The sequence below is a fragment of the Garra rufa genome, chromosome 18, assembly GCF_049309525.1.
Source record: "Garra rufa chromosome 18, GarRuf1.0, whole genome shotgun sequence".
Lineage (NCBI taxonomy): Eukaryota > Metazoa > Chordata > Actinopteri > Cypriniformes > Cyprinidae > Garra > Garra rufa.
This window is the reverse complement of record NC_133378.1, coordinates 28,115,458-28,143,214: the sequence shown is the minus strand read 5'-3', so window position 1 is coordinate 28,143,214 and position 27,757 is coordinate 28,115,458. Positions and strand designations below refer to the sequence as shown.

The following is a 27,757-nucleotide window of genomic DNA, read 5'->3' as shown; positions in this document are numbered from 1 at the left end:
AGCTCACAATAGAAGCGTTTACTCACCACTGCCGCAGAATGATATGGTTTTGGCAGCTGTTCAGCAATTAAGAAGAACTAAAAAGTAGTGAACATTACGGACTGGTTCGGAAAATCTGGTTTCTAAATGTCTCTTGATTTTGATCATTTCCCTTTTATTTCTTAAATTAGGTTGTTTTGTTAATGGTTTTTGAGAATGGTCACGCAATCTGTTCATGTCGCCTTCTGCCTAATTTGACTAGCTTCTACCAAGTGTTGATGAATTTGCGCCAAAATACTCTAGATTTTGGCCTTTGAAAGAGGTATTTTCTTTTCTCTTTTTATTTTGCTGTCCTAAAAACGCATGATTGTATGATTAATTGGATTTTTGATTCACTTTTAGCATTGTTCTTTACTGCTAATTTAACAGACTTGCAGGACATTTTTTGCATCTCAGAGAGTTTTGTGACCCTGGACCACGAAACTAGTCATAAGGGTCAATTTTTTTAAATTAAGATTTATAGATCATCTGAAAGCTGAATAAATGCGCTTTCAATTGATGTATGGCTTTTTGTTTATGAGAGAAGTGTCAAAGTATCACATTTGTAAACAGATCTTTGAATAAATCGTTTGATTTGGTTCACAAAATTGTAAGTAAATGTAACCCTGGACCACAAAACCAGTCATAAGGGTCAGTTTTTTTTAAAATTGAGATAAATAAATAAGCTTTCTATTGATGTATGGTATTGATGTATTGTTAGGATAGGACACTATTTGACCGAGATACAACTATTTGAAAATCAATAAAATCAAAATATTGAGGAAAATCACCTTTAAAGTTGTCCAAATGAAGTTCTCTAAGAATGCATATTACTAATCTAATCAAAAATAAAGTTTTGATATATTTATGGTAGGAAATTTACAAAATATCTTCATGGAACATGATCTTTATTTGGCATAAAAGAAAAATTGATACTTTTGACTCATACAGTGTATTTTTGGTTATTGCTACAACTATACCCGTGCTACTTAGGACTGGTTTTGTGGTCCTGGGTCACATTTGTCGTGTTTTTATAATGAACGTTAACAGTGCTGTTTTAGCATCTGACTTTGTTCTAAATGGCTAAAAACCTTCTCCACAGGTCATCATGAATTTGACTCCCAAAAGAACCATGAGGTCAATGAATTCCGAACAAAAATGCGGACATTTTGTGAAGAACGCGCTCAAGTGCGACAAATGTTACCTTGGGAACAATGGATGGAGTTCAACTTCCCATGTGACTTGGAGCCGTGCTCTGTGGTGGCACAATCTGGCAAATCGCGAAGTGTCAAAAAGATTTTTGTAAATGTGAAGTTCGAGGGCAGCGAGGTAAGTCAAATCATATTAGTATAATGCTATGTATGTGTTTTCTGTTTGTGCTGATAATGTGAGCATGTTATGTAGCCGTTGACTATTTAATCCTCTCATGCAAAAAAAAAGTCTAATTTTAGACTGACATATTTTCTGCCTTTGATATCACAAATCGTAACAGTCAGGAGACGTTTACACGGTGATGATGTCACTGCAGCATCTGCAGGCACACATGGCTCTCACTGACCCAGTTTTCCAGCGTGAAGCCTTTGATAGTATTTGTATGTGTTGTGTTGCCTGTCAATCCCCCACCCACTCAACATGAATGTTATTTACCTATGATCTTCAACCTTGTGATGAGTCTGAAGCGTGCAAAAAAAAACCTCCAGCAACACTTGTTTTTTTAACGCATGACATGGATCAAAAGGCAGGCTGTTTTCGACACCGCATTTGCTGAGAAAAACAATCACATTATGAGTAATTAATCATACTGTTGTGAGTGAACCATGACCCTGTCTGCATCAGTGATTATGAGGGAGTTTTCTTCTTTTTTACTACAACTAGAGAATGTTTGAACCAAGGACTCCTTTCATAACACAAACTGTTCAAAGATCCCAGAGAAGTCACTGTTACCATGGAAATGAGAATCATGGTAACCGTCACCCACTTCCATAAAGCATAGTCTCCCCACACTCGCAATCAAATTGGCAGTCCTGCGTTTTCAGTTTTTTTGTATATATTCAGATGCTAAATTTCTATTTTTTGTATCATACAGTACCATTGAAAAGTTTGGGTTTGTTAAGATACTTTTATGTTTCTAATGCTCAACAAGGCATTTATTTGATAAAAAATACGATAAAAACAGTAATATTTTAAAATAATATTACATTTTAAAATACAAGGAAAGGAATATATTCTAAAATGTCATCAGTGTGATGGCAGAGCTGAATTTATAGCAGCTATTACTGCTGTCTTCAATGTCTAATATGCTGATTTGCTGCTCAAGAAACATTTTTCTCAAGAAACTCTCGAGAAAATTGACACATTTGTTCAAGATTCTTTGCTTAAAAAGTTTAAAAGAAAGGGAGCTACTAACAATAACTCTACTACAATATATATGGAAGCCTGTTTCTGCCACTGAATAAAAAAAATTAAAAGATAAAGACTTTATTTTGTGACTTCAAACCTTTTTTTCTCAGAATTGTGAAATATATACCTGCAATCGCAAGTTTCAAAGTCACAATTGCGAGACATAAAGTCGCAGTTCTGACTTTATTTCTCAGAATTGCGACTTTATGTCTCGCAGTTGTGATATAAGATATAAACTCACAATTCAGATATTTTCTGTTTATGTCTCGAAATTGGTATTTTGTTCTGAGAATTGTGAATTTATATCTCAAAATTGTAACCTTTTTTCCTCAGATTTGCCTGTTAATATTTCAAAATTGTGTTTTTTTCTCAGAATTGCGTGTTTATGTATATACTGACTTTGTACCATGCAATTATGAGTTACTAAGTCAGAGTTTATATCTCAGAAGTGTAATTATTATTTTTTTAGATTTGTGAGTTTATATCTCAAAATTTTGACTTTGAAAAAGGTCTGAATTGCGAGATATTAATGTACAATTGCAAGAAAAAAAGTCAGAATTGAAAGATTATATCTCAGAATTTAAATTTTTTAAAATATCTTTAAATTGTAACTTTTCTTAGAATTGAGTTTATATATTGCAATTCTGAATTTATAACACGCAATTCTGAGTTACTAAGTCAGAATTGTGGGGTAAAAACTCTGAGAACATATCAGTCATTTTCCCCCTCAAAACTGGACTTTTTTTTCGCAATTGCAAGTTTATATCTCACATTTCTAAGAAAAAAGGTCAGAGTTGCAAGATATTAATGTACAATTGCAAGAAAAACATTTGTATCTCAGAATTATATATATATTTTTTTGATTTGCAAGTTTATGTCTTGAAATTGGGACTTTTTTTCTCAGAATTACAGGTTTATATCTTTAAACAACCGCAATTCTGAGTTACTAAGTCAGAATTGTGGAATAAAAACTTGGAATTCTGAGAACATATCAGACTTTTCCCCCCTTAAAATGTTACTATTTTTTCGCAATTGCGAGTTTCTATATCACAATTCTGAGAAAAAAGTCAGAATTGAGAGATATTAACATAGCTGCAAGAAAAAAAGTCATAATCACAAGTTTATATCTCAGGATTGTAACCTTTTCCTTGGATTTGCAAGTTTATATCTCGAAATTGTGACTTTTTTTCTCAGAATTGCAAGTTTACATCATGTAATTCTGTGAAAAAAGGCAGAACTGAGAGATAAAATGTCACAAAATTATTATTTTTTTAATTCAGTGGCGGTAACGGGCTATATCATGTTTTTGTCGTGGTTTATTATCAGTATTTAAGCCTATATTGTAGGTTTACTCCAATGAAAGGATGTAGAAAATGATTGGGCAAATTTTCTTCCGCAAGCCAAACTGCAGGAACAGATGGAATTTCTTTCCAGGTTTTTTCAGTTAAGGTTTTTCGACCCCCCCCCCCCCACAAGGTTATGCGTTTCACATTTTTACTTTGTAGGAGACCTTCGTTCTCCAGCAAGACCCACAGGACCTGCCGATGGTTCTGAAACGGAACGCCTTGAGAAAGAAGTCCACCGTTTTCCGATCGGCAAAGCAGGAAAAGGCAGAAGACTATGCCATTCAGGTTAACGGGAGATGGGAGTTCATCTACGGAAAATTTCCACTCTGCCAGTTTAAAGTAAGTTTGAAATTCACAGCATCATCTCAACTTCACAACTACATTTTCTTTCAAATTTGTGTGAAAGCATTACACTTTCAGAATTCGGGCTGCATGTCTTTTTATATCTTGCCTTGTTTCGCTAGTTTTTTATATACTCCACTTTGCTGTAATTTAAAGTTGTCAGGCTCTTCAGAGGCCTTGATTTGAATTCATCATAGGACTTCGCGGCTCTGAAACAGTTGTTGATTTAGAAACTGCTTGTACCTGCAAAGATGAGTCATACATCTCTAGCAGCCTTCAAAACATCAGCTACGTTGAGGATAATGTGATTTCAGCTGCATTACGCTACCTAAATGAACAGGCCGCAGGATCTGATGATGATTAGTCCAGGAGTACTGGATCTGGTCCCGTCTTTATAGTGTACATTTTGGAAAACAGGAACTGATAATACCATCTGTACCTCGGCTACCATTTCCGTCCCTCGCTGTTTGTCTCTTATTGTCCGTTTTCAACAAAAACATACATTTTGTCCTTTACCTCGTTCATTTTTTATTTAAGAGCAATTTTTTTTATAGATTCAGGACTTGAGCCAAATTTGAACTTGTGTCTGCTGTATGACCACCATAACTCAATGTGTCTAATTTTTTGTTCTATCTCGCAGTATATTTTTACATGTTTGCATGGAGGCATTACGCCACACCTGACCATGGTGCATCATTCAGTCATCATCAAGTACCAGGAGGAGCAGGGTGGCCTCAGTAACCAGGTGTCCAGGAGTCGAACTCTGTCCAAACCGCCCCCACTGCCTCTGAAAAGGGTGAGAAGGCACTTTTACACCGGAACACGATCTGTCATTAACAGAGGAAATACTTGTCATGTTTCTCTTGTAGCTTGTGTTGTAGACTTCAACCTCTGTGAACTCGGTTTGTATGCGACATACTCGCAATCATTTACCTCTGGTGACTTTTGGATCATCTGTGACCTCTTCATGGAAGTGCTTTGAATTAATGAGGTGGAGCATAAAGTGATTTATTTTTCTGGGTAGTTGGCTTCCGGAATTTAAAAAATGTAAATAATTAATTGCAGCAAATCTGCTAGTTTTAATAAACATGACGGTTGCTGCGTTTTCTAACACACTGTCATGGCAGTTATGCTTTGGCGAATTGGTAGCTGATTTGTATGATCTTATGTTTTTATATAGTCTACAAAATGTTTAGGGGTGGATTTTCATGCCACGTTTTTTTTTTATTGTAAAAATTGTATGTTTCCATTCAAATCGTGTTGTCTGGATTCAAACAAAATCACCAAAAATTACTTTTTCTTACAAGATTGGGTTGGGAATTTTTAGAAAACAGACGTGTATTGCTAATGTTTGCCATGTTGTTTTTGGGAAGTATGATTCTTTGTAGTGAATTAGTTCATTAGTAGAGTTTATCTAAATAGATTGGTTAAACAATGATTCACTGATTGATTTGAGTCAGTGAACGGACATCCCAGTGCTTTTTTTAATTTAGTTAATATTCTAGTTAAATATAGCTGTTTCCCACCATTTTTCAACACATCCATTTAAATTAGAGTGTTTTCTTGTTTTGTTTAGTTTTTTTGTATTTAGTGTAAATGTAAAAGCTATACGCTACCAGTCAAACGTTTTTGAACAGTAATATTTTAATGTGTAAACTCTTCTGCTCACCAAGCCTGCATTTATGTGATCCAAAGTACAGAAAAAAACAGTAAAATGTGAAATATTTTAACTATTTAAAATAACGGATTTCTATATGAATATGTTTTAAAGTGTAATTTATTCTTGTGATTTCAAAGCTGAATTTTTAGCATCATTACTCCAGTCACATGATCCTTCAGAAATCAATTTAATATTCTGATTTACTGCTCTAAAAACATTAATTATTATTCTTATGTTGACAACAGCTGGTCTCAGGTATCTATGATGAAAAGAAAGTTCAGAAAAGCAGCATTTATCTGAAATAGAAATCTTTTGTAACATTATAAATCCTTGCTAAATAAAAGTAATTAATTTCTATAATTCCTTTACAAAAAAAGCTTTTTTTATTTCAGAAAAATGCTGATCTTCGGATCTTTTTATTCATCAAAAAAAAAAATTTTTTTTTTTTACTGTTTTAAATATTGATAATAATAATAACAATGTTTCTTGAACAACAAATCAGCATATTAGAATGATTTCTGAAGGATTTTGTGACACTGAAGACTAGGGTAAGGATGCTGAAAAATTTGCTTTGCTCACAGGAATAAATTATATTTTAAAATATATTCAAATAGTAAGCAGTTATTTTAAATAGTAAAAATATTTCACAATATTAGTACTTTGGCTGTATTTTGGAAGCAGAAGAAAGTTTTTTTTTTAAAAACATTAAAAGTCTTACTGTTCAAAAACTTTTGAGTGGTAGTGTATTTATCTAATAAATTGAATGCAGCCATTTTATTTGAGATCCTCATCGTTTTTGGGGCAAATAAATGCTGCTCTGGTTGTAAAAATAAACTGTAGCCTGTATTATTACAGTTATGCATTTATTAAACTGTTTCACCCTAAAATAGCTTCAGCATCATCTATTTCAGCTTGTATGTGATGTACCTGATATACCATTTGATGAAGGAATGATACTGAAGCAAAACGAGCTGCTCAGTTTACATTCACAGCAGTCGATTCACACTCATGTTAGTTCCTCATTCTATTGTTTGGTTTTGGTTTCTCTGTAACTGTCAAGCATGCTTGCACATTCAGTTAGTAGCTTGCAATGAAAAAAATCAAACATATGATGACGGAAATGTTTAAAATGTTAAATTACTTTTTTTTTTTCTCTCTTAATAGCAAAACACTTCCTCGCTGTGGTCTATCCATGAGCCTTTCTATATCTACCTTCTGCAGGGTAGCCGAGTAAATGCAGATGAAGGCATGAAGGTAAAACTGCTTTCTTGTTTACTTGTTTGTTTGTTTGTTTGTTTATCTTGACTTGTATATTGTTAGTAGGATGCAAGTTGTTGTTTAGCATCTCAACTGTGGCAGGTAGTGAGGGGTGAAATCATGAACACTGTGGTCATGTGACCCTGACCGCATATTTCCCATAATTCATCAGAAGCGGTTAAGTGAAACATCAAAACAGGAAGTGGGGAGTGACTATCTGGCTTTACGGCTCTCTCTTGGGCCTAGATTCTTAGAAAAGGCCAGCACTGTTGCTTATGTTCACCACTTGCATCTCCTTTTTTGCTTGTCGGAGAAGTCAACAGTCATTGAACGGTTGTTTCTATTTTAGAAAATTCATGAGAAACATATGTAGACCGGTTAGACTTTTTTTTTTTTTTTTTCATCTAGCCTGAGGAACAATTATTGCAGTCGTGGACGATATTAAATATGTTTGCATGACAAAGCATTTTAAAAACCTTCATGTAATTTCCGCACAGCAAATTGTTTAAGGAAATAAATAACTGCTTGTTTTACAAAACGGAACTAGCAATGTCAGAATGATATTTTGACATGAGTTCGACATGGTTCGTAATCACTTTTTCGTTTTATTGTTCATGGTATTCTATTGGCTTTATTCTCAGTGTTCATTGTTCTGCAATTTTTGCTTGTCTGTTGCCGCAGAGCTCTGAATCGAGATTTGTTTTAGCGCATTTATCAGTCTTGTTCTCTGGCAGATTCTCTGTTTCAGTCTTAAGGAATGCTTTTACACATTTTGTTTGTGCTCTAGTAAGTGAAAACTGTGGTGAGTTTTAACCCAATTATGACTGAGCTTAATGGATAAAGGTTAAGTTCTGGCATATTAAGCCAGTGGTAAAGCTGTTGTTGTACAGTTTTAGGAATGCCCTGGGCTGGTTGTCACTGTTTTTTTTTTTTTTTTTTTTTTTTTACATTTAATTTCCATGATTACTGCTTATAATATATATATATATATATATATATATATATATATATCCATCCCTGCCTCTGCTGAATTATTTTTTAAATACATTTAAATAAAACCATCCCACTAACCTGCTATAGTCCCGTTCTGAATCAAATGATTTGCGATACACACTTTAAAGTCCTGTTATGAATCAAAAGATTTGCCATACGCGCTTTGAATTCCCAATTTGGATCAAATGATTCACGATGCGTGCTTTAAGTGCTTTAAGTGATTGGAGCACTTCAAAACAGTGAATCATTTGTTGACGCAGTGGTTTACTTATTCAGTTTCAAAAAGCTCCGTTTTTTACTCGCTTTCTCTATATAATTTATACATTGTTTGAAAAGAAATGATTACAATTAATAGGCCTAACTTACAATGTTTTTATGAAATTGTGGTCACATTAGACAAAGTTTCCATCGTATTAAAAACATTTCATGACATGACACTCATTATCTGGTACTTGCCTAAAAAGATGGGTATATAATGTGCGTTGTTAACAGATTGCGCTAACATTAGGTTACTTAGGCTATAGCCTTACTGGAGTTTGGTCAAACTCTGCCTATGGAGAGAGAAAAAAAAGTAAGTTTTCAAAAGCATACACACACACACACACACACACACACACACACACACACACACACACACACATACCCATATATATATATATATATTTGTATTTGAAGGACAAACCAAACCATAAAACAGCAAAAATATGAAATATTCCTTACATAAATACTAGTACTGCCAAATGATTAATCATGATTAATTGCATCCAAAATTAAAGTTTTTATATGTGTGTGTACTAAAATTAATTATTATATTTTATAGATAATATAATCTAAACTAATCATTTTGCAGCTCTAAAATGTATACATGTAAATTTTTCAAAATTTATACTGTATGTATGTGTATTTGTTTATACATAATAAATATACACAATACACACACATGCATTATGTAAACAAAAACTTTTATTTCGGAAGTGATTAATCACAATTAATCAATTGACAGCACTTAACCACAAAATGCCAAAACATACAAGTGTATCAAATGAAAACATTTAAAACATGTGTTTATGAAAAATGCACTTGTTCTGAAGACACACCTTCAAACTTTCATTTATTATCTATCTTGAATATCTTAATAATATATAAAAATTATTATTTTGTAAGTTTATGTTTGGAGGAGAGTTCACAAACATGAAATTATTGTAAATATAAATAAGAATTTTATTTTTTTTAAATTTAAGAAGGTTTTTTGAACATTTTTGCACAAACGAAACCACAGAGAAAAACACATTTACTTCTTGTGAAAGCTGCCCTGTGTAACAAGTTATCCCACATGCTTTTTATGCCAGACACTCATGTACTTCCTCATACTTTACTCACTTCATTCATTCATACATTCTTTTATTTTCATCAAATTGAAAGTAAGTTCCCTGTTGTTAAAGCTCCACACTTTAAGGCAGATTTGAGACTAATTTCCAGCTCTTTCCCTCAGCTGGTGGTTCAGGCCGGCCTCTTCCACGGCAGTGAGCTCCTCTGCAAAGTGGTGACCAGTAATGAGGTCAGCGTTTGCTCTGAACCCGTATGGGACCAGAAACTAGTGTTTGATATCAGCGTGAGTGACCTGCCTCGCATGAGCCGCCTCTGCTTTGCCCTCTACGGCGTCATCGAGAAGACCAAGAAGCGCCCTACCAAGAAGAAAAACAAAAGAGCGGTATGTTTCAGTTCATTTTAGCAAGTCACTTAGCAACCAACAGACTGACTGACGAGAGACGAGACACCTAACAGATGCTATACTTGGAGCGTTTGACATGCATGGCTGCCGAACATGTTCACAGTGAATGTTGTTTCCAAGTCAAATACACAAAACTCACCAATGGTAGTATAGTCAGCATGATGCAATATTATTTAAACCCTCATAACAGGATGTTGTGGTCCTTTTTCTGCTAAACGCAAGTAACCCAAGTTAAACGTTAGAATGGAGCAGGTAGTTGATGTCAAATCAGAACTCACCAGCCCGCCTCTTCATGGCCCCATCTCTGTCATGTAGCGTGTGGTGTCAACTGAAGACGCTGTGTTGAAATTCCCAGGTGTCAAGTGTGTGTGTGTGTGTGTGTGTGTGTGTGTGTTTGTGTGTATGGTGGGCTGCTGTTGGCAACACCAACGCATCCACTTCTGCTTTCAGTGTTACTTCTCTTTCAGCGAACTAGAGAAGAAGTCCATATGGGTGTGAGACATGAAAAAAGTATCTCCTCCTGTTACACTCACGCTACCTCTGACGGAAGCCCATATTTGACCATCTTGAAATTGAAATGTATTATTTATCTCTAGTTTCTGATTAAATATTGACATGTAGATGCAGGATAATAGAAATAATCTTCTATAAAAAATACATCTAAAATCTATCAAATTATATTCGATCTAATTCGTTATGAATTATAAATTATTTTATAAAATTGTATTCAAATATTTGTAATCAATTACAAATTAAATAATTTAATTTCCAATTATTTGCATTAAAATTGAATTGATTACAAAATAATTTCTGTATGACTTAAAATTTTAAAATGTGTATTTCTATATACCGCTACTATGTAGATTTAGACAATACTGATAGCATTTCACATGTAAATGTACGATTTTACATGTATGAATCTATAAATAATCCTTATTTTAAAAAATCTGTTTTAAATTATTGTATAATTTATTGTGATTTACATTATTTTATAACATTTTCACACAAGGCTCTCTCATTCATATTTACTGAAAGGGGAAGAGAAGCCAGTTTGTGATTTATGTAAGAATCTTTAGAGTATAAAACATCTTTTAATAGAACGTCCATTTTTAAATGGTACTTTGATGCATTGTTTAGAAAATATATTTTTACTATATTTAAAAAAAAATGTTTCTCCTGAAATAATATTATAACTTGTGCCATAAAGTAAAATGGAAAGACTATTTTCATTTTATTTTAGTTATTTTTAATTATGTTGGTTTATATAAATTGTTTTTTTTTTTTGTATGTTGACTTAAGACAAAATAGTTAAATTATTATAAACATTATATTAATTTGATTGTGTGCTGGAATTGAATTGTTTTTGCCATGAATATAGCCATTGCTGCTGACATGGCGTTAAATCGAAAATAAATAAATATATTTTATGACATTTTATTTACAATACCATTCAGATCTTTTAAACTGAGAGATTTTTTAATGTTTTTTAAAGAAGTCTCTTCTGCCAAGCCTGCATTTATTTGCTCCAAAGTACAGCAAAAATAGTAAATATTTTCTATTTGAATATATTCAATTCTAATATTCTGATTTGCTGCTCAAAAAACATGTATTATTATTATTAAGTTGAAAACAGCAGAGTAGAATTGTTCAGGTTTCTTTGATGAATAGAGTTCAGAAGTTCAGAAGAAAAGCATGTATCTGAAAAATAAATCTTTTGTAACATTATATCATCAATTTGGATTAATTTGAAGCATCTTTGCTGAATAAAAGTACTTCTATTATACTTCTATTTCTATTATAGTTCTATTAGTACTTCTGAATAAAAGTATTTGTATAATTTCTTAAAAAATAATATATGAATAATTGTTAAACAGCAAATTAGCATATTAAAATGATTTCTATGTAATGATTCTGAAAAAGTAGCTCTGATCACAGGAATAAATTAAGTTTTTAAAATATATTAAAATAGAAGTTATTTAAAAATTAAAAATATTTCAAAATGTTACTGTTTTTGCTGTATTTTGGATCAAACAAATGCAGGCTTGGTGAGCAGAAGAGACTTCTTTAAAAAAGCTTTTAAAATCTTACTGTTCTAAAACATTTAAACTTATTAATATATTAAAATAAACATTTTTTTCATTTAAAAACCTGTATTTATATATACTGTTACTATGTAGATTTAGACAACATTGAATTGATATGTGGAATTAAACTGGATAAAATGTAAACCTTTTTTTAGTTAAATATTGTTAAAATGGGCAGCTATTTTCAACAAGCTTTTTATTTTTTAACGTACTACTTTTACCTTTTATTTTTAACTGAATCTCTTTTCACAAACAATGCGATATTCAAAAACAACGCTTTTAAAAATACTATTGATTGCAGTAATGTCTGTCTGCACAAATAGCAGCACTTAACTTGACAACTGGACTACATTTTCAAATTATACACAGGAAGTATTAGATCTGTTTTATGGGTATATTGGAAATCACTGCTATTGTGGCTGGAATGTTAGTCAGTTGAATTGTCACTTCCCACAGCTGAGACATTAGTGTACAGCGTTGTTTAGATGACAGCGTCACCTCTCCCACATAAAATGACTATTGTGTAAACTGTAATGCCAGTATGGTTAATATACCTCTAAACCAAATGATCACTCTTTCCACAGGACTGCCCTTTGGCCTGGGTTAACACAATGGTGTTTGACTACAAGGACCAGCTGAAAACTGGGGAATTTTCTCTGTCCACATGGCCTTCAGTCCCAGGTACTTTAAAATGAACAATAGCTCATGCTATGTCTTTTGGTATGACCTTTGGTCGAGCTTTTTAGGGGTTTCTGCTGTGCATAGTCGAAGGAGTGATTTTATAGAATTGCTAAGTTCCCTTATTTTAAATAGCTATTTTTTGTTTTTCCATATTAGGGGCTCAATTTAGGCTTTAACAGCTGGATTGCTTTATTTTTAGATGATAAAGGAGATTTGTTGAATGCTATGGGCACTGTGGAGAAAAATCCAAACATTGACAGCACGGCTGGTCTCCTGATTCGGTTTCCCAACATCAGACCACACCCGCTGTATTATCCTCCAATTGAAAAGGTGCCTTTTTTGTGGTTCTCCTTAATGTTTTTTACATTTTACGGAAATTAAATATAAATGCTCAGTCAATATCTTCCTATTATTTTCAGCTAAACGAGCTGGGTATGAATGGTGAAAAAACTGTTACCACAAAAGAAGAGGTAAGAAATGACATGCAGATACACAAGCCATGAAATGGAAATGGTTGCTACATTAGGGCCTTTATTTCTACAGCACTGTTAAGAGTTGTGGTTTGCTGAAGCATTAAACATTTTCCAATGACTGATCACTAGAGCCGAAAGCACTAAAACTACTTTAGCAGACTTCAGTCTCTCACAAATGTGATTGTCTTCTTTTAGCACCTGAAACTGAAAGAGATTGTGGACAATAAAAACTACACCGACTTCTTTGAGGATGAGAAGGAGCTTTTGTGGAAGTTGCGTGAAGAGGTGAGGCAACGATACCCAGAGAGCCTCCCCAAACTACTCCTCATCACTAAGTGGAACAAACATGAGGACGTGGCTCAGGTATGTTGAACCACTAGTTCCTCGGGATGTGATTATTTTTAGACATTGAAAAATGCAACCCTTTCCCTTTGCTTTTACCTAATCTTTTACATTGGGTTAAAAATGGGTTTTCTACTAAATATTTTAGAAAGACACATCATTTAAGTAATATTAAGCCTTAATACCCAGGCTTACCTTTAATAATTACTTGTAAATGCTATATTATCACCAAATCTTAGATTCAATGTTTTGGCAGTGTTTACTTAAAAGCTGAGGTCCAATGTGATGCACCACTTCTGAAATGTATATTTTTACAGTTGAGCCGGGGGTGAAAACTTTTGAACAGAATGGAAATGTGTACATTTTTGCTATTTTGCCTAAATAGCATATTTTTTTCATTTAGTACTGCTCTTCATATGCTACAGAAAATAGTTCTATATTTTCCAGAAGACAAAAGTTAATTTACCCTGATCTTAAAATTCAAAAAGTTTTCACCCCCTGGATCTCAATGCACTGTTTCCTTCTGGAGCATCAGTGAGTGTTTGAACCTTCTGTAATAGTTGCATATGAGTCCCTCAGTTGTCCTCAGTGTGAAAAGATGGATCTCAAAATCACACAGTTATTGTTGGAAAGTATTCAAATAAACAAAAATGCTGGAAAACCAAAGAATTTGTGGGACCTGAAGGATAAGAACAGCAGTTTAGCTGTTAAGGCAGTTTACCTGTTCAGGACAAACAAGGGACTCATGAACAACTATCACTAAACAAAAAAATAATAATAATAATTAAGAGGATGCAAACTTTTGGACAGGGTCATTTTTATAAATTTTCACGTAATTATTTTCACTTGTGGACTATGTAAACATCTTTTATGTGAAATATCATATTCAGGTCCGTAATAAAGTAACAATAGCAAGCCTTTTATATGATCCCTTTTATTTAAGTAAAATAATTAACATTTTGCAGATTCTGAAAGGGGGATGTAAACTTTTGACATCAAGTGTATATTCATTTTTTACTCAAATTCTGTCATTAATTACTTACCCTCATGTCGTTTCAAACCTGTACGACCTTCATTCATATTTGGAACACAAATCAAGATAAAATAGTGATTAAACTGTAATTTTATAAAGCTACGAGAATATTTTCTGTCTTCAAAGAAAACAAAACTAAAATTACAGTTGAATCAGTGATGTCACATGGACTATTTAAACAATGATGTTACTACCTTTCCGGGCCTTGAACGTGTCAGTTGCCTTTCTGTCCATGCAGGGTCAGAAAGCCCTTGGATTTCATAAAAAATATCTTAATTTGTGTTCTGAAGATGAACGAAGGTCCTACGTGTTTAAAACGACATGAGTAATTTTCATTTTTGAGTGAACTATCCCTTTAAATAAAATAATTGCTTAGATTTCCTTCTTTGATATTGATTTGATCATTATACCACATCTCTCACAGATCCTTATGGTTTTAGAGGCTTTTGTACACTCCCACTCAGTGCTTTTTTTTTTTTTTCTCAGATGGTTGGTTTGTTACGAAAATGGCCAGAATTGCCTGCTATACATGCTCTAGAACTCATGGACTACAGTTTCCCTGACCCTCATGTCCGCTCCTTCACCATTCGCTGCCTCAGGAAGCTGCGGTGAGTGGCGCTGCCTCTATAATCAACACCTGCTCTTGAGAGCTTTAAAAAAAGTTGCAGGGGTGTCTGCACAGGCTCTGTCATGCATATATGTGACCCTGGTATATTTGTAGCAATAACCAACAATACACTGTATATTATTTAAAAAACAAGATAAAAATCATTAGGATACTTAAACAAAGCTTAATTTTGCTAAGAACTTTATTTGGACCTCTTTTGGTTTTTCTCGATATTTCGATTTTTTTGCACCCTCAGATTCCAGATTTTCAGACAGTTGTATCTTGACCAAATTTTGTCATATCCAAACAACCCATACATCAATGGAAAGTTTATTTATTCAGCTTGATATGATGTATAAATCTCACATATTTCAACATACAAGGAAAAAAACGTCTTTATTCAAATTGTTTTTAACAGTGCTTGCAGGTATTTTATATATATTTTATTTTTGCATGTCAGATTAGCGACAGAGTTAGATATTTATGAGGGATTTATATTCAAATTAATTTATATTCAAGTTAAAAATGGCTCATTAATCAGTTTTTTTCAACAGTGATGATGAGCTTTTCCAGTACCTCTTGCAACTGGTCCAGGTTCTGAAGTATGAATCCTACCTGGATTGTGACTTGACCTGCTTCTTGCTTGAGAGAGCCTTGGCCAACAAGAAAATAGGTCACTTCTTGTTTTGGCACCTCAGGTATAAATCTATTTCTCGTAGTTCTCTACAGCGATGCGCCCCCATTCCTTTCAGTGTAATTTAGGCTTTGTTTTTGCTTTCTCTAAAGGTCAGAAATGCATGTTTCCTCAGTCAGCTTGAGATTTGGACTTATTCTGGAGGCGTACTGTCGTGGGAGCATCTTTCATGTCAAGAGCTTGATGAAGCAGGTTTGTTGTTTGTATTTCTTATGTCAAAAGCAAATGTGCTGGGGTGCATCTTTATTAGCTTGTCTTTTGTGATCTGATGTGGACACTGTTTTGCTTTCCGGGGCCATTTTTGACACTTGGGGCCCAAACTTAGCACTTGGCTTGTTTTCGCGGTTACTCGTTCTTGTAATTGTCACTTTGCGTTGTCTTTTCTTGTAAAAACAACGCCTGTTCAGGCACATAAATGTACATGTATAAATATAGCAACTAAGCACAAGGGTGCTGGAATACGTTTTTTCATTGCAGTAGCAGTTCCACAGTGACTGCTCAGAACTCGTCTTCTTTTGAATGTTTAATAATAGCCAAACCACTGGAAGGAAGGGGAACTGCACTACGCTGCCTTAACTTTGCAGCTGTTTTTACATGCCTTCTCATATAGTGTTTATCACACCAGTGTTAAATGCCTTCTACTTTAAGTGGTTTGTGATAGTCGCCACATTTAATGTGTACACAGGATATACTTATTATTATTCTCTCTGTTTCCTTACAGAATGAGGCTCTGAATAAAATGAAAGCTCTCAATGACTTTGTAAAGTCAGGCAGTCAGAAAGCAACCAGGATACAGACAATAGAGGACATGAAAGTGTGCATCAAACAGGACACTTACATGGAAGCACTTTCGGATGTCGTTTCTCCTCTCAACCCAAGCATCGTGCTGTGTGAAATATGGTACCATTCACATGCATGTTAATAAAGTAGATTTATAGTAAAGTAAATGCAGTTAATATATAATATGTGACCCTGGAACACAAACCCAGTCTTAAGTAGCAGGGGTATATTTGTAGCAATAGCCAAAAATACATTGTATGGGTCAAAATTATCGATTATTCTTTTATGCCAAAATTAGGATGTTAGGTAAAGATCATGTTCCATAAAGATATTTTGTAAATTTCCTACCATAAATATATCTAAACTTAATTTTTGATTAGTAAGATGCGTTGCTAAGATCTTCATTTGGACAACTTTAAAGGCGATTTTCTCAATACTTTGATTTCCAACAACATACATCAACAAAAAGCTTATTTTTCAGCTTTTAGATGATGTATAAATCTCAATTTAAAAAAAAATTGGTCCTTATGACTGTTTTTGTGATCCAGGGTCATGCATATAATATCTTAGATTTTAGAGGTTGTTGTGTCAGTTCTTGTTTACAAATGATATGTCTTTTGGTTAACATCCTACAGAGGGTGTGTTATTTAGAAATGTAGATTTTGCGATAACTAGAATGATTGCGCAAAACGCTTTTTAAGTAATCTCTCATTATGCATTTTTTAAGGTTTCTAGGTGAAGTTTATAAGCTGTAACTCAATCTATGACATGGTGTAATATTACAGAAGCAATCATTTCATTTCAGTACTCCCGTTAAATTATTATTTGCATTGCATACGAGACACGTACAAGCAGTTGCCAGAAAGCGAAGAGCCTGTTTTGCAACCATTTGTGTACGTGTGTCGTTTCTTGATTCTAATCTGTTTTGTTTCAGTGCGGACATGTGTAAGTTCATGGACTCAAAAATGAAACCTCTGTGGCTGATGTACAATAACAAATTTGATACTGTAGGCATTATCTTCAAGAATGGAGACGGTATGGACACAAAGTCATGCTAACTCATTTTTTGCATCTCTTGCATTGAAGTACTTTACTATTAGAAATAAGTGATTAGGAAAAAAAGATTGACCTTTTTCTCTGTTTTCTTAGATCTGAGACAGGATATGCTAACCCTTCAGATGATTCAGCTAATGGATGTTTTATGGAAAACGGAAGGTCTTGACCTCAGGTTTGTTTTCCATCAAGATGAAAAATAAAGAAATTATATATATATATATATATATATACACACACACACACACACACACACAGTTTACTTGTAATCTATACATACTTTATATATGTAAAAATCCTACATATATTTTATATATGTAAGATTTTTATAATATTAAATATTTATTTTAATATATAATTTTATAAATAGAAAAGATTATATATATATATATATATATATATATATATAATAAAATGTTAAATGTGTAAATTCAATTTACACATTATTCTATTTATATATATATTTTATATATACGTGTACGTTTTTTATAAATATTATTTATATATATATATATATATATATATATATATATATATATATATATTAAATATCAATTATTTTAGAATTATTTAATAATATTAATATTAAATATTTTTATATCGAATTTTATGAATACAAAAAATTCAGAGTGCTATATATACTTATACACACACACACGTATATATACTGTATATATATATAGTTGTTAGTCTGAATATTCAGAAGTGAATCAGAATTAATCAGAATTTATGAATACAAATCTGAATATGTAAATGTAAATATATATAAATACAAATCAGAATATATAAATGAAACTCAGAATATATAATACAAATCAGAATATATAGTTGTAAATCTGAATATATAGTTGTAAGTCCAAGTGTATATAGAAGTAAATCAGAAATTACATATACAAATCTGAATATATAAATGTAAATCAGAATATATAGTTGTATGACTGAATATATATGAATAAAATTTGAATATATAATTAAATATCTGAATATTTAAATGTAACTAAGAATATATTTTGAAAAATCTTTATATAAATGGAACTCAGAATATAGTTGTAAGTCTGAATATAAAATTTTAAATCTTTATATATAGTAATTTTATTTTTTATTTTAGATTTAGAGAGAGAGAGATCTTGTGGGGGGAAAATACACTGCATTTTAAAATAAATCAAGTCTGTTAATGTTTTTTTTGGTCCCAGAATGCTGCCCTACGGATGCCTGTCAACCGGGAATAAAACGGGTCTCATCGAGGTGGTGAAAAACTCAGACACTATTGCCAACATCCAGAGAAACAACAGCAACAGCGCAGCCACCGCTGCCTTCAACAAGGACGCTCTTCTCAACTGGCTCAAATCCAAAAACCCAGGGTGAGCAGCACACTGTCTAACCTTACACCGCGCCACAGCCCGTGTGGTGTGATCGCTGCAAGAAAGCATATCGTAGCCAACAATTTAGCATCATTTGAGGATTTTGCATTCCGTACTCTACTCTCAAACCTCACTCACAGGGTTAAAACTCTAGTGGCTCATTTGACCTTTTGGTTTATATGAAACTATAGTGTAACATCAAATGCACTTTGGTTGCATAAGTTGCAGCAGTGGAGTAAATTTACCCCGTGTTATGCTGCGTCTACAATTTCATTTGTTCTTGGCAGGTGTTTTCTACCAGAGTGGCTTGATGTGCATATTGTTTTTTGTGATAACAGCTAAGTATACAAGATGAAACCACAACGCTTGTTGCATTGTGTAACACAGTCTCTTTTTGCAAGGTGCCGATCCTGTCAGAATGGGAAAAAATGACCTTTTCAGAAATGCACTGGTTTAGAGAAGTCTGAATGTCGGGGTCTTTTTGGGGTCAGACTAACCTTCAGCATCAGCACTTATTCAGTGCACTTGCGGACATGACTGATCTTTACACCGTTTCTGTGTGATGTTTGAGCATTTAGGCAACTAACAAAACTACTATTGGTTAAGCATATGTGGCTAACCAAAAAAAACAGCTACTCACTATGATGCATGCATGATTTTCCGAAAGTATCCTGTTTATACATGACCTCTTGAACTCTTGAAACTAGAGTGCAATAAACTGAAGACATTGATGTCTTGTCTGAAACAGATATATGCCCCCTGTGGACATATCCAGTTCTGTTCACTGGTTGTCCACTTACTGTAAATGTTATGCTATATCATGAGGAATATAGGAGTATAGGACACTCGTATTAGATCCTGTCCATCGCTTGCAGATCTATCTATCCATCTGTGTACAGTAATATACATTATACATACAGTTGAGGTCAAAAGTTTACGCCCCTCTTTCAGAATCTGCAAAATGTTTATCATACAAAATGTGTGTTATTGTTTATTTAGTACTGACCTGAATAAGATATTTTACATAAAAGAAATGTAGTCCACAAAAGAAAATAATAGTTGAATTTATAAAAATGACCCGTTCAAAAGTTTACATACACTTAATTCCTGAACCGTTAAACTGTCCACTGTTCTTCAGAAAAAATCCTTCAGGTCCCACAAATTTTTTGATTTTCCAGCATTTTTGTGTATTTAAACTCCCTTTCTAACAATGCCTGTATGATATTGAGATCCATCTTTTCAAACTGAGGACAACTGAGAGACTCATATGCAACTATTACAGAAGGTTCAAACACTCACTGATACGGAGCCCCTTACGTCACCTGTAGAAGAAAAATAATTAATCCGTGGGGACGGTTTTGCAATTCGTTCCCTCAGTTTATAAACCGTACTCACGAATTCTTAAACTGTTCCCGTACGGTTTACAAAATCTGAGCGCACGGATTGGAAATTCGTGGGCACGGTTTGTTAAACCGAGGGAACAGTTTAGGAATTCGTGAGTACGGTTTATAAACTGAGGGAATGAATTGCAAAACCGTCCCCACGGATTAATTATTTTTTTCCTACAGGTGACGTAAGGGGCTCCGTACACTGATGCTCCAGAAGGAAAAAAAATGCATTAGGAGCTGGGGGGTGAAAACTTTTGAACAGAATGGAGACGTGTACATTTTTCTTATTTTGCCTAAATATCATATCTTTTTCATTTAGTACAGCCCTTCAGAGGCTACAGAAGATAGTTAGATGTTTTCCAGAAGACTTCAAATTCAAAATGTTTTCAACCTTCTGTAATAGTTGCACAGGAGTCCCTCAGTTGTCCTAAGTGTGAAAAAATGGATCTCAAAATCATTGTTGGAAAGGGTTCAAATACACAAAAATGCTGGAAAACCAAATAATTTGTGGGACCTGAAGGATTTTTCTGAAGAACAGCAGGCAGTTTAACTGTTCAGGACAAACAAGGGATCATTCAGGTAACAATGCAGTATTAAGAATCAAAGGGGTTGTAAACTTTTGAACAGGTTATTTTTATAAATTCTATTATTTTCTCTTGTGTACTATATGTAAACATCTTTTATGTGAAATATCTTATTCAGGTCACTACTACTAAATAAACAATAACATGCGTTTTGTATGATCCCTCTTATTTTGCTAAAATAATTAACATTTTGCAGATTCTGAGAGGGTGCGTAAACTTTTGACCTCAATGAGCCTAATGACCTAATGAGTTAGCAAGCGGGAAAATAGTAGGGATGGCAATGGGTAATGAATTACAAAATTATTCTTTTCTCATTTTCAGAGACAAACTGGATCAAGCCATTGAGGAATTCACCCTCTCCTGCGCAGGCTACTGTGTAGCTACATATGTTCTGGGAATAGGGGACCGTCACAGTGACAATATAATGATCAGGGAAACGGGTCAGGTGAGAGTGAACTCATTGCCCCACCAGTGCTTTGTAATCATAATTTGTGTCACAAGATGGCAGTAGCCATCCATATGGGAATAGGTTGTACCTATCCTATTTCACATACTGGAGGATTGGTGTCATATAATAGTCTTTTAGGTTTGAATTTTGTGAATACTTTTTTAAACTATGACTGAGATTTTCTCTGTGTTGTCTGCAGTTATTCCATATAGATTTCGGGCACTTTTTGGGGAACTTCAAGAGCAAATTCGGGATCAACAGAGAACGTGTGCCTTTCATTCTGACATACGACTTTGTCCATGTAATTCAGGAGGGACGGACCAACAACAGCGAGAAATTTGAACGGTCAGTATGTTTTTAATTATTGTCTCAATTCTCAACTTGCCTCAAAGTTAGTTGGCATATTCTGACTTTAATTTAGTGTTTTGTTCTAAACTATCACCATTATAAACTAGTCTTTTTCTGTAGTATACTTCTATTTTTATCAGCTGTATTTATCAGGAGTTTAACACCTGCTTAACACCTGTCCTACAAAGAAGCATTAAAGGAGTAGTTTACGTTCAGAACAAAAATTTACAGATAATGTACTCACCCCCTTGGCATCCAAGATGTTCATGTCTTTCTTTCTTCAGTGTAAGGAAATTATGTTTTTTTGAGTAAAACATTTCAGGATTTCTCTCCATATAATGGACTTCTATGGTGCCCCCGAGTTTGAACTTCCAAAATGCAGCTTCAAAGGACTCTAAACGATCACAGCCGAGGAAAGAAGGGTCTTATCTAGCAAAACGATGGGTTATTTTCCAAAAAAAAAAATTACAATGTATATACTTTTTAACCTCAAATGCTCATCTTGTCTAGCTCGGCAAGACGAGCGTTTGAGATTAAAATGTATATAAGTTGTAAATGTTTTTAAAAAATAACCCATCGTTTTGCTAGATAAGACCCTTCTTACTCGGCTGGGATTATTTAGAGCTCTTTGAAGCTGCATTTAAACTGCATTTTGGAAGTTCAAACTAGGGGGGGGGGGCACCATAGAAGTCCATTTTATGGAGAGAAATCCTGAAATGTTTGCCTCAAAAAGACACAATTTCTTTACGACTGAAAAAAGAAAGACATGAACATCTTGGAAGACAAGGGGGTGAGTACATTATCTGTATCTGTAAGTGAACTACTCCTTTAAAGAGATAGTTCATCCAAAAATGAAAGTCACTAATTACTCACCCTCATGTCGTTACAAACCCATAAGACTTTTGTTCATCTTCGGGACACAAATTAAGATATTTTTGATGAAATTGAAGAGCTTTCTGACCCTGCATAGACCGCAACACAGCTGACACATTCAAGGCCCAGAAAGGTAGTAAGCAAAATATCTTAATTTGTGTTCCGAAGATGAACTAAGGTCTTATGAGTTTGGAACAACATGATGGTCAGTAATTAATGACAGAATTCTTATTTCTGGATGAACTATCCCTTTAAGAATGATTGTGTGCTTTTCAACAGAAAGCATTTTTTATATTCCTCTGTAATGTAATGAATGTAAACTGCTGGCTGCTTATAACCTTGACAGGCTACATTTGTATGTAACCTGTTAATAAATGGAAATTTTTTGTTGGGAAAGAGAACATGCGAAATTCATGGCTGAATAAGGAAAGAGTGCATGTGTTCTTATCTTTGCCAGGTTTCGTGAGTGTTGTGAACAAGCCTATAAAATCCTTTGCCGGAATGGGACTCTTTTTGTGAATCTTTTTGCCTTGATGAAAGCTGCAGGACTCCCTGAGCTCAGTTCTTCCAAAGACATCCAATATCTCAAGGTAAGAACTGCACGGACAGTTTTTATTACCCATGAGATGGGTGAAATTTACAGTTTCTCTAGTGCGTTACAAGCATGAAATATCAAATATAAATGGAGGACATCTAAAGACACTGTTATGTTTCAGATTTAATATATTATAAAACGTAATTAAAATTTTCAGCATCATTTCTTTAGTGTCACATAATCCTTCAGAAATAATTCTAATATGCTGCTTTGCTGTTCAAGAAACATTTATTATTAATATTATTATTATTATTATTTATTATCAATATTTAAAACAGTCAAGTACTTTCAGGATTCATTGGTGAATAGAAAGATCCTGAAATAAAAAGCTTTCGTAACATTATACATTATACATTATACTATTTGAAAGCTTGAAATCTGTATAATTTTATAATTTTTTTATTTATTTAAATTTTATTTTTGAATAGAAATGAATCATTAATCATTGCAAGGATACTTTAAATTGATCAAAAGTGTTGATAAAGATATTTATAATGTTACAAAACAATTTATATTTCAGATAAATGCTGTTCTTCTAAACTTCCTATTTATCAAAGAACCCTGGAAAAAATCTACTCGGCTGTTTTCAACATAATATTAATAATAATAGTAAATGTTTTTGAGCAGTAAATCAGAATATTAGAATTATTTCTGAAGGATTATGTAGATGGAAAAATCCAGCTTTGAAATTACAAAAATAATTACATTGTAAAATATATTCAAATAGAAAAAAGTTATTTTAAATAGTAAAACAATTTCAAAATGTTACTGTTTTTGCTGTACTTTGGATCAAATAAATGCAGGCTTGGTGAGCAGTAGATACTACTTTAAAAACATTTTGACTGGTAGTGTATATTTTGAAGAGCTGTTTTTGTCCATAACATGAAAAGCTAATGGGGTCCAAACAAATCTTCAAAATATCTTACAATAAGAATACAATAACAAAGTAAATATTTTTAAATTGTTGTTTTGTAATAGATTTTTTCTTTTTCTTTGAAAAGCAAGACAAAACTTTAAAAAGCACATTTTGGCTATTTAATTTATGCAGTGATGGAAAAAAAACTAAAAACTGTGTTCGGTAATTAGCCTTCGGCCCAGTGTTTCATTTTGTTCGGTTTCGACTTCAGCCAGGAATTTTCATTTTGGTGCATCCCTAAAATGTTCATCTTTGGGTGACCTATTCCTTTAAGAATGATGTTGTTTATTAGAGGAATAATGAATGTCATAACTAGGCGAATGCAGAATGTGTTCAGTGGTGACATTCCACCTCTATCATGACCCATTGTTCTTTTTCTCACAGGACTCTTTGGCACTGGGGAAGTCTGAGGAGGAAGCACTGAAGAACTTTAAAGTCAAATTTAATGAAGCTCTAAGAGAGAGCTGGAAGACCAAGGTGAACTGGATGATGCACACTTTTGCCAAAGATAACAGATAAATGGCACTCGATCACTGGAGACCCACTGAACCCTTTTGATTTAAACCGATGCAGCTTTGAACACAATATATGTTGCACTGCTGTCTGGCATTTATGGCATTATACTTCCATGCAAAGGCAAAATGCAGTAACTAAACACTTTGGTGTTTAAAATCCAGAAATTCAGTTAAAAATGTTTCTGCGTTTTGCCTTTGCAGGGCAGTATATACATCAACAGCTGTTTAGCGAATGTTTACATCTGTGACGTAGTCGTAAATAAGTCTTTACATGTGTTTTAGTGAGAACTACTGCTTGAAATGGGAGCTATTTCAGATATATGATGTATTTGCAACACACTGCACTGGGGATCGCAGCTACTAATTTAACAAACTATTGGCGTGCCACTAATTTAACTAGCATAACTGGTTTGTATTTGCCACACTTGTGTACCTGCACAGAGAAAAGCAACGAGCAAGTTGATTAATGTATTTATAATTTCTGTACAGCATAAATGACTTTTGTTCTTCAGAGGAAAGCACTTTGTGTGTTTTCATATGGTTTACATTTTCGTTTCAGGATTTTTGTTTCTCTGTTTACATGAATGTGTTGGGTTGTACATATTCTTTAGTGTATCATACATATATTTACATTCCTTAAAAGAGTATTTTTTAATTTGAATGATTTGTATAATAGGAAAATTGATTATCAGGAAAGCCTTTGTATAGTGGTGTACATGAGAAGACATTTTGTATGTCGGTGTAGAAATGAGCCTTAAATATTTTGTATTTGTGGGGTATTCTGTGCCTTTGGGATAAGACACAAGCCATCTTGAAGTCGTGTCCAAAGAGTTCGCTTTGTGTTCGGTGAAATGTGTTTAAAGGGTGTAAGCCTACTACTGTACTATAAAATCAGGGCAAAAGTGGAATATTGTTGCTCTGTAGAACATTGCGCTGTTAATTGTGTGCCTATTTTGAAGATAGAGTCAGTCAAGCTTGTGTTTTCTCTTCCGGTAAACCTTAATCGATTCCAGAATGTATCACCACAGTATTCTCCGACTGAATCCACTGCTACCTGACTCATGAAGATACTTTTTCTCAACAGATGCATAAATGTTGTTTATTTTGAATCTTTAAATATCCTCTAGAATGTGAATTTATAAAAGAGATTTACAGGAAAATGCATCTATTCTTTATATATGAAAGTCCTATAAACACCCACCTCATATAATTTTAATAATGCAAGGGCAATTAGTGGGCTGAAGAATAACTTTCACATAATGAATGGATTTTAGCATTGGTTTAGGTACTGATTATTGTCTATTGGACTACTAACCGAGTACCTCTCATGGTGTGGTGTGGTCTTGTCCAAGTCTTTGTTATTTTGGTTTTGATTGTGTTCTATGATCTAAACGCCAGGATCTTGAGTTTCTCGGTTTACTGTGTTATTTCAGTTTTTAAACATGACTGCTTTGTTATGAAGTTTTCTGAGATGTTATAGAGGTGTGCTGTCATTCTCATTTTGCCATAAATTATTGATTATGAAACTTAATTTGTGGGGGTATTTATTTATATATTTATTTTCAATTGAATGGCTTTTGATAGTAAGACCTTCAGCAGTCTATGTATCTGCCGTCTGAGGCAGAGAAATAATAAATTAGTAAATTTTTCTGAAATAATTCACCTAAAAAATTCAAATGTACCCACCCTCAGGCCATCTTTGAATGTAGATGTAGTTTGTGTCTTCATCTAAAAAGGTTTGGGGAAATTGCTTCTCTATCAATTGCTCAGTTTGGCCAAGAGGACAGCTCTAGGAAGAGGCGTTTGTTTCAAACTTCTTCCATTCAGGGTAACGGAAACCACATGCTTCTATGAACCTTCAATGCAGCAGAATTTTTTTCTGAACTCTTCCCCAGATGTGTGGCTTGATGCAAATTCTGACTTAGTAAGTCAGACTTAAAGTTACTTTTATTCAGCCAGCAAGGTTTTTTTTTTTTTTTATTAGAAATGACACCGACGTCTCCCAGAAGATAATAAGACGATGTACAAGAGGCATCATTGTGGAAAAAATTATTACTCATCTTTTAATTACATTTGAACAAAAAGTTGCATGTGCAAAATTATTCATACCCTTCTCAATAATCAATAGAAATGCCTTATTGGCTATTACAACAATTAAACGCTTCCTATAATTGCTGATATATAGCTTTTTGCATGTCTCCATGGTATTTCTGCCCATTCATCTTTAGCGATGAGCTCCAACTCTTTCAGGTTGGAGGATCTCCTTGCCATCACCCTCATCTTTAGCTCCCTCCCCAGATTCTCAATTGGATTTAAGTCAGGACTCTGGCTGGGCCACTGCAAAACGTTAATGTTTTTGTCTGCTAACCATTTCTTCACCACATTTGCTGTGTGTTTGGGTTGTTGTTGTGCTGAAATGTCCACTGGTGCCCAAGGCCAAGTTTCTCTGCAGACTGCCTGATGTTGTTGTTGAGAATTTTGATGTATTGCTCCTTTTTCATGGGGCCGTTTACTGTGATTAGGTTCCCTGGCATGGGCTGAAAAACACCCCCAAAACATTAGGTTCCCACCACCATGTTTGATAGTGGGGATGGTGTTCTGAGGGTTGAAGTCTACTCCTTTTTTACGCCAAATGAAGGCTACATCATTGTGGCCAAACAGTTAAATTTTTGTTTCATCTGACCATAAAACAAAAGACCAGAAGTCTTCTTCTTTGTCCAGATGAGCATTTGCAAAGGCCAAGTGGGCTTTTGTGTGCCTTATCTGGAGAAGTGGTGTCCTCCTTGGTCTGCCTTGAGATGTTGCCACCAGCAGAGCCCAGATTCATCAGGATGGCCTTGGTGGTGATCCTTGGATTCTTTTTTTCTTTTTTTTTACCTCTCTCACTATTCTCCTGGCCAGCACAGGTGCTACTTTTGGCTTCCAACCATGTCCTCTGAGATTATTCACAGTGCGGAATGTCTTGTATTTTGTAATAATACTTTGCACTGTAGCCACTGGAACTTCAAAACATTTAGATATGGTCTTATAGCCCTTGTGAGCAGCCACAGTGCGCAGCCGCAGGTCCTCAGTGAGCTCCTTTGTCTTAGCCATGACTGTCCACAAACCAACAGCAGAGAGCTTCTGTTTTTCACCTGTTGAGTTGATTAAAACAGCTGTTCCCAATAAATCAGGGTAATTAGGATGCTTTAGAACAGCTTGGACTATTTGGAATGGTATAGAACTTTGGATTTT

At 34.0% G+C, this 27,757-nt stretch overlaps 1 protein-coding gene across 2 annotated transcripts in view; it reads left to right on the top strand.

The window, feature by feature from the left end:
• The window catches only part of pik3cd (phosphatidylinositol-4,5-bisphosphate 3-kinase, catalytic subunit delta), a 31,131-nt gene extending 5,108 nt beyond the window's left edge, over positions 1–26,023 (top strand). For both annotated transcript variants that reach the window (XM_073823039.1, XM_073823040.1), the window contains exons 4-23: positions 1,121–1,347; positions 3,924–4,103; positions 4,747–4,902; positions 6,931–7,020; positions 9,509–9,727; positions 12,417–12,513; positions 12,713–12,843; positions 12,933–12,983; positions 13,182–13,349; positions 14,848–14,969; positions 15,523–15,666; positions 15,755–15,854; positions 16,384–16,562; positions 17,377–17,477; positions 17,592–17,670; positions 18,689–18,856; positions 21,150–21,273; positions 21,476–21,621; positions 22,955–23,087; positions 24,393–26,023. In XM_073823039.1, the coding sequence (XP_073679140.1) occupies positions 1,121–1,347; positions 3,924–4,103; positions 4,747–4,902; positions 6,931–7,020; positions 9,509–9,727; positions 12,417–12,513; positions 12,713–12,843; positions 12,933–12,983; positions 13,182–13,349; positions 14,848–14,969; positions 15,523–15,666; positions 15,755–15,854; positions 16,384–16,562; positions 17,377–17,477; positions 17,592–17,670; positions 18,689–18,856; positions 21,150–21,273; positions 21,476–21,621; positions 22,955–23,087; positions 24,393–24,527 (2,750 nt within the window). In that variant the 3' untranslated portion in view covers positions 24,528–26,023. The remainder of the gene's footprint in view (positions 1–1,120; positions 1,348–3,923; positions 4,104–4,746; positions 4,903–6,930; positions 7,021–9,508; positions 9,728–12,416; positions 12,514–12,712; positions 12,844–12,932; positions 12,984–13,181; positions 13,350–14,847; positions 14,970–15,522; positions 15,667–15,754; positions 15,855–16,383; positions 16,563–17,376; positions 17,478–17,591; positions 17,671–18,688; positions 18,857–21,149; positions 21,274–21,475; positions 21,622–22,954; positions 23,088–24,392) is intronic.
• The last annotated feature ends 1,734 nt before the right edge of the window (positions 26,024–27,757 follow it).